The sequence below is a fragment of the Xiphophorus hellerii genome, chromosome 1, assembly GCF_003331165.1.
Source record: "Xiphophorus hellerii strain 12219 chromosome 1, Xiphophorus_hellerii-4.1, whole genome shotgun sequence".
Lineage (NCBI taxonomy): Eukaryota > Metazoa > Chordata > Actinopteri > Cyprinodontiformes > Poeciliidae > Xiphophorus > Xiphophorus hellerii.
The window spans coordinates 30,383,676-30,390,149 of NC_045672.1; the positions used below are offsets into that span (position 1 = coordinate 30,383,676).

Consider the following 6,474-nt stretch of genomic DNA (forward strand, 5'->3'; position numbering starts at 1 on the left):
CTTGAAAAAAGTTCTCCAGTTTCTTTTTTGCGTGACAGTGAATATCCTCCTGTAAGGTACGATACCTGCTATTTTGCAACTGTTGCCAACCCTTTTCATATTATATCTTTCATTTTAATATATTGCTTACAAATATTTGTACTAAGTTATTAGGACTAGATTATGGTATTTAATATTTTCATCATGTAAAAATAAAAAGATACATTTTATAATATTTTTGTACATTTACTACCAAATAAAATACATTTCATATACAATAACATGTGCACAGTTTTTACATTTTATCACTATAATTTTATTTATTCGTTTATGCCCCTCCTAAAAATGTGTAAATGTTTTATTCTAACATAATAGGGAAAAAATGTTGAGACTCTAGTTGCCAGATGAGTTTTACTTCCATATGTTTTAATAAAAAGCCACAACCATATGTTGAAATCGGTTTGCTCATTTCCCACAAAGAAACTTTCCATTCACATAATGCCTTTTATGGAAATACAATTTTATTTTAGTTTTTTTCATTGTGCTGGTAGTTATCTTTAGTAAACTGGAGAAGCTGGGTTTTGGTCTCCCCGCGCAAACTCCATTTCCCATCGTCCCTCTGTGTCACATCACAACAAACGAGAGAGCGAGAGAGAGACAGCTGGGAGAGAAACCGACAGGCTGCGTGGAAAGAAGGACAGAAAAAGAGAGAGATTTTTCCCCCTCTTCTTACATGGAGCTTTTCGCCGCAGCAGAGCAGCTGAACTGACGAGGAAGAGTCCGCAGAAATGGCCAAAACGCAGGAGGTTGAGCGCATCGCCAAAAAGCTGGATAAAATGGTGCACAAGAAAAACACGGTAAGAGCACAAAGCAGTTGCTGCATCCGCGGAATGAGAGCAGCCATCAAGTGATGGGTCTACCTTTAACCGGAGAGGGAGGGAAGATTCTGGAAACGGGGACAGCGGCTTTTAACGCCGTTTATTCCCGGTCTATCGGAGAAAATGTTAAAGTTTCTGATAAAAACAAGCCGAGTTTTCTGCCTTTTTTAAAGTGGTTTGTTAGTTCTGAATCTCGGCAGCCATTGGTCAGAAAGTTGTCATTTAAATAAACACACGCACCTGGAATTAGTTACGTCATCACTTCAGTTGGTTTACGGTTTTATTTTTCTTACCCTGAATTAACGAATCAACTTGTGTTTGGTTATTGTGTCACTGCGTTGATAATATTGCTTTAAAAGTGTCATGACTAAAAAAAAACAAAAAAAAACACTAACTACTTAATTAAAATGATCAAATTAATGTTTATTAATTATTAAATTGATGCTCATTTCATGTGTTGAAACATGTTTGGCCCTATAAAGTTGCTTAAAGCTAATGCTGTCCGTTAAATTACTAACTTTAGGTTGCAGCTGCATTCAGTGTCTCCATTCATTTGGCTCAGACACAAGAAAACGGAATCAGCCGCTAAACCAGTGCTAATATTTTACATAAGTGCTCTCATGAACCTTTTTAAAAACTGTACTGTATCAAAATATTTGATTGTTTTATTCACCAGCAGGAAGAGCTCATGTGGGTAAATAAATCCAATATTGCTAAAACTGCATAGAACAGTAGAAGTAGAAATAATTAAAAATTCTTTGGTATAACTATGTTCTGTGTTTGGATAGAAAGCTGGTTATTCATCTTGGTAGGTTGGTGTTATATTTAGAGGCTAAGATGTGAACCTAAAGCTTTCCTTCTTTGAAGGACGGCGCTCTTGATTTACTGAGGGAACTGAAGAACATGAAGATGTCTCTGGAAACTCTGCAGGTCAGTCTGACCTTCGTGTTTTCCTCCTCATTCTGCGTCTTTCTGATGCACTTTCATCACTAGCAGGCGCTGGCTGTAGGTCCCAGGATGGTATTTCAGGATGTTTAGAGCTTCTTTTACCATCTTCCTGTCTGCTCTCATGGTCAGCTGACCAACCATGGCAAGTTAGTAGGTTTTTGTAGCATCTTATCTACTTGTCAGAAAACTTTTTGCAAGATGTAGCAATATGACCGATGACTTACCTGAACTTACCTGAAATTCTTGTGAAATGACATATATTCTCTGATGTCTTCCATCACAAAAGGAAAGGATTATTTTGTTGGGGTTTTTTGATCGTTGTTTGATTCTCTCGAACGTCTGAATTCAGTCAACCAGAGTTGGGATGTCGGTGAACGCGGTGAGGAAACAGAGTTCAGATGAGGAAGTTCAGACTCTGGCCAAAACTCTCATCAAGTCCTGGAAGAAACTCCTGGGTGAGCGCCGCCTCTCTGTGGACTAGTCAGTAACTAGTCAGTAACTAACTAGTTCACACATGAACGGTGATCCACCGGTTAGTTTTCCGCCCAGTTAGTGTTCAATGGATCATTTCTCAGACTCACGATTGTTTTGTTTTCCTGATTTAAGTAGTAGAGCGAAAAGTTTTAGATTTGAATCTCCAAAATTCACTTGAAGAAATGTTATTCTTGTGTTCATGTTGGTGGGGTGTGTGTGTGGGGTGTGTGTGTGTTTTCTGTCTGCAGATGGTGCAGAAGGGAAGCCTGATGAGAAGAAGAAGGAAGGCTCTCTTGTGAGGTCGACGTCTACCTCCAAGGACTCTGGCTCCACTGAGAAGAGGTTCTGACCAGCATGATGCTGCCTTTGGTTACAGTTATTCAGAGTTACTGTCTGTGGTGATGAAACTAAATTAAAGATTATATCTTATAGTTGTCTTAGTAGAGTCCTGAAAGTTGTCTCTGTTTCATAGCAGCCATGTTTTATCTCATCATCTCATTTCATAGCAGTGAGAAGTCTGTGGAGACCCCGACCGTCCCGCACCGGTTCACCTCGTTCCCCCCCACCCCCGTTACTACGGACAACGTGCGGACCAAGAGTCGAGAGCTGCTGGTGGCGGCTCTGCAGACCGGAGGTGAGAACATCTTTAATCTGAGTTAAACCTCGACTTTAATCCCTGAGTTATTTGCTACGTTGCTTAATTTCTTGTTACCTGCTCTCTTCCTAAATTGGTTAATTGGTTTTACTTGACCCCTCTCTAAAAATGTTTTTGTCAGTCCCTGATGAAATAATAATAATAATAAAAAACCATGTTGTGTGTTTCAGATGACTTCAAGGCCGCTGGAGTTGACTGTGAACATCTGGCAGCACAAATTGAGGAACATATCCTTCACATTTAATTCATATTATAGAACCAAAAATTAGAAATTTCTCCTTTTTATTCAGTTATTTTCTAATTAAACATGAGTGTTTATATGAGTGCCGTGCAGGATGGGGCAGTTCTGACTGAGCTGAACATAAATCTGACCCAAAATATGATAAAAGGTAGTTTTTATCAATCAGGACTTTGATTAGACCACAGTAACATTTTGAATCTTTAGTTTCTTAAGCCACAATAATTTTTTTTTTTTAGTAAAGTTGGATCCAGTGCTAAACCAAGTATGGTCCATCCTGTTTTGGGTGAATAATTCAGTTTGCAAGGAGCTGATATGTCTGGAACGACCAGCAGGGGGCACAAGTGGAGAGTTCATAAGTAGAGCGACTCCTGGTTTTCTAATCCTACATGCTGTGACTTCCTAATTGTGGAATAATGATATTTAACTCTCTACCTGAGACCTGCTGGGATGAGACTTGATGCTGAGATGATTTTAGTTTCTTTCCTTATTGATATTCTGTTGACACATGTTTAAACAGTCCAGACTGGAACTAAAAAAAATGATTTGCCTTTATAGAAGTGTTTCACTTTCTGCTAGTCAGTGCTGATACTTTTATTTAAATGTTTCTGAAGCATTTCTTTTTGATATCTGATTAATCTTATTGGTTCTCCCTGTAGTTGGTTTTCTGTTACTGGTTTCATACCAATCATCGATTATATCTGCAGAGGATCAATGGGGCTGAGCTTCCTTCCGTTCAGGAATTGTACAGACCTAGACCTAACATCTCAGCAGACCCCACACATTCTGGATACAAAGAGTTTAAATGCTGCAGACATCGTCCCCATTCCTTCTCAGTGTAGATGTGTTTTAGTCCTTGACAGCTAACTGTCCTCACGGATATTTCAGGAGTTCAAATCCACAGACATGAAATACAAGACGCGCCTGCGGAGCCGCATCTCCAACCTGAAGGACCAGAAGAACCCGGAGCTGAGACGCAACGTCCTGTGTGGGAGCATCGCACCTGAACGCATCGCCTCCATGACGGCTGAGGTGAGTCCGGCACACTGCAGACGCTGATGAGTTCAGTGTCAGCTGGTAACCGTGGGAGACGGCTGTTGTTGTGGGTGTGATTCCAGGAGATGGCGAGCGCAGAGCTGAAGCAGATCAGAGAGGCTCTGACCAAAGAGTCCATCAGAGAACACCAGCTGTCTAAGGTCGGCGGAACCGAGACAGACATGTTCATCTGCAGCAAGTGTCACGGCAAGAACTGCACGTACACGCAGGTACGGAACCAGAGTCCGCCCTGGAGGAACCCCAGGCTGCGTTCTGCTTTCATCCGTTGGTCCGGTTTGTTTCCAGGTCCAGACCCGCAGCGCCGACGAACCCATGACCACCTTCGTTCTGTGTAACGGCTGCGGCAACCGATGGAAGGTGAGGAGACGTTGGGTTTTCTCTTGCGGGTCGCTTCAACATCCTCTGAGGGCAGTTTGATGTTTTACCACAAGGTGGCAGCAGAGACTGAGCTCACGTTTCTTCCTCTTCACTCACCTTCATGTTTCTCTCTTTCATCTTTCTCTTCATGTCCTCTGTTCCTGTTCTTTCCTCAGACTTTTTCCATTGTTTCCCCCCACCGCCCCTCCTTCCTCCTTCTTCTTCAGTTTCATCGACTCGTCCTTCTCCCTCCTGCTTACGTCTCCGACCTCTTCACTTTCCCTTTCGCCCCCCCTCAGTCTCTCCACCTTTCCCTCCATATTAGTCCTTCCTTTCTTTTCCAGTCCTTCATCCCTCCCTTATTTAGCTGCTGGCTCTGGGTCGAGGTGAGCTGACTGATTTCACTCACTGATCCTCCGATAGAAATGATCAAAAAGCCGATTTTTAGGAATTGAAATAACCCACCAGCTGGATGTTAACGTTATAGTTGGACAGTTTGTCACAGTTTTTTCGGTGCATCTCTTAAGCGGTTGAGACTGCAAAGGTTGAGTTTCACTTCTGAGTCTCAGAACTTCACAGAACTGCTTCCTTTGAGTGAAATTGTTTTAATTAGTTCAGCGTATTAAATCTGAGATAATCACTCCTAACCTGCAGGCCATCAGCGTTATTCTAGTTCTACCTGAATGTTCTTAGACGACATGGAGTCTTCTGCAAGAAAATCAACATTTCTCAACATTTTCTATTACAAAATGAAGGCAAAAACATTAAGGAAATGTCATAACCCCATTAAATTAATGTGTATTAGAAAGATTTCTGTTCAGTGCCTGACATTTGCTATGTTATCACAAACTTCAGCACACAGTGAACCTCCAGTAAAATCTGCAACTATCCGAGACTTCCTCTCAAAACTCTAACTGCCTGTTTGAACAGTTCAAACACCAAATATAGTTTATATATATATAACTGTCTTAGCAGTTTCAAGAAAATGTAAAATTTTCTTGAAAAACTTCGGTAATTCGAGTTCCAAAAGTTGTAAATTTTGAGACTCAGAAATTGGTTGGCAGTAATTTTAGAACCGATGTCTCTGGTTTTATTGCATTTTGAAGAAACTTTAACTGCACCAACTTGTAGGTGCAGTTAATTAGGCGAACTCTAATCACCCCGTTTTCTCTTTCTCTTCACAGTTCTGTTGAAGATGTGTATATGTGTGTGTGTGGTTGTGTATATTATTGAGTAAAGAAACAGTCAGTAAATAATTAAATTTGAATTTGCAAAATATTTTTTATTTTGTAGTTTCTTTTTACAAATATAAGACTAACAGTTGTAATATACTAAGATGAAAATATTGAGAAGTTTCTGTTTGATTAGTTTTGTATGGAGCGAGCTTGAAGCACATTTACAGTTAGGCCTGGTAAAAGTGGTGATGATGATGATGATGATGATGATGCCTTTCTTTGCCTTGTTTTCCTGCCACGTATTTTTCTTCTCACACTTGTATTAAAGTTTCTTTTGGATTAACAACCAGCCCCTGATCTATTTTCTTTATTTGTTTGCTTTTATTGAAAGAGTGAACTGTTGGAACCGGTGGAATCCTGTTCCTTCCCAATTAATCAGATGAATCGATTATTGAATTAATTGTCAACTAATTTATTGATCAAATACTAATAATTAACTGGAGTCAGACTCCAATAAGGCCGTGTGATTAAAGAAAATAAGGCAGAGCAATAATTTAAGCCAAAACTGTTCAAATGTATATAAATTTTGCACTCAAGATAAAAAATACCTTGTTTGTAAATATGTTCTACCCAGAACTATAGTGGTAGTGTTAGCTTCACCTGGTTCAAATTATAAAAACAAATAATCTATTAAGCAACTTTTGCCTTAATTTT

At 39.9% G+C, this 6,474-nt stretch overlaps 1 protein-coding gene across 5 annotated transcripts; it reads left to right on the forward strand.

Moving 5' to 3' along the window:
- The first annotated feature begins 606 nt into the window (after positions 1-606).
- Positions 607-6,108, forward strand: tcea2 (transcription elongation factor A (SII), 2). Of its 5 annotated transcripts, none has more exons than XM_032559947.1 (10): positions 607-836; positions 1,725-1,787; positions 2,155-2,260; positions 2,528-2,621; positions 2,789-2,913; positions 3,105-3,161; positions 4,050-4,204; positions 4,291-4,437; positions 4,514-4,585; positions 4,762-6,106. In XM_032559947.1, the coding sequence occupies exons 1-10, from the start codon at positions 768-770 to the stop codon at positions 4,978-4,980; spliced, it is 1,107 nt and encodes a 368-aa protein (XP_032415838.1). In that variant the 5' UTR covers positions 607-767; the 3' UTR covers positions 4,981-6,106. The 5 variants fall into 5 exon arrangements, with proteins under 5 accessions (XP_032415838.1, XP_032415829.1, XP_032415858.1 ...); XM_032559938.1 differs by having other exon boundaries at positions 610-836; positions 2,786-2,913; XM_032559974.1 differs by having other exon boundaries at positions 612-836; positions 2,786-2,913; positions 5,770-6,108.
- Positions 6,109-6,474: the final 366 nt, after the last annotated feature.

Bases quoted from the DNA above. Each gene is read 5' to 3' on its own strand.
- tcea2 (XM_032559938.1), top strand. From the start codon at position 768: ATGGCCAAAACGCAGGAGGTTGAGCGCATCGCCAAAAAGCTGGATAAA. The intron at 2,914-3,104 runs GTGAGAACATCT...TGTGTGTTTCAG, and splicing joins GGCGGCTCTGCAGACCGGAG to ATGACTTCAAGGCCGCTGGA. The intron at 4,586-4,761 runs GTGAGGAGACGT...TTCTTTCCTCAG, and splicing joins GCTGCGGCAACCGATGGAAG to ACTTTTTCCATTGTTTCCCC.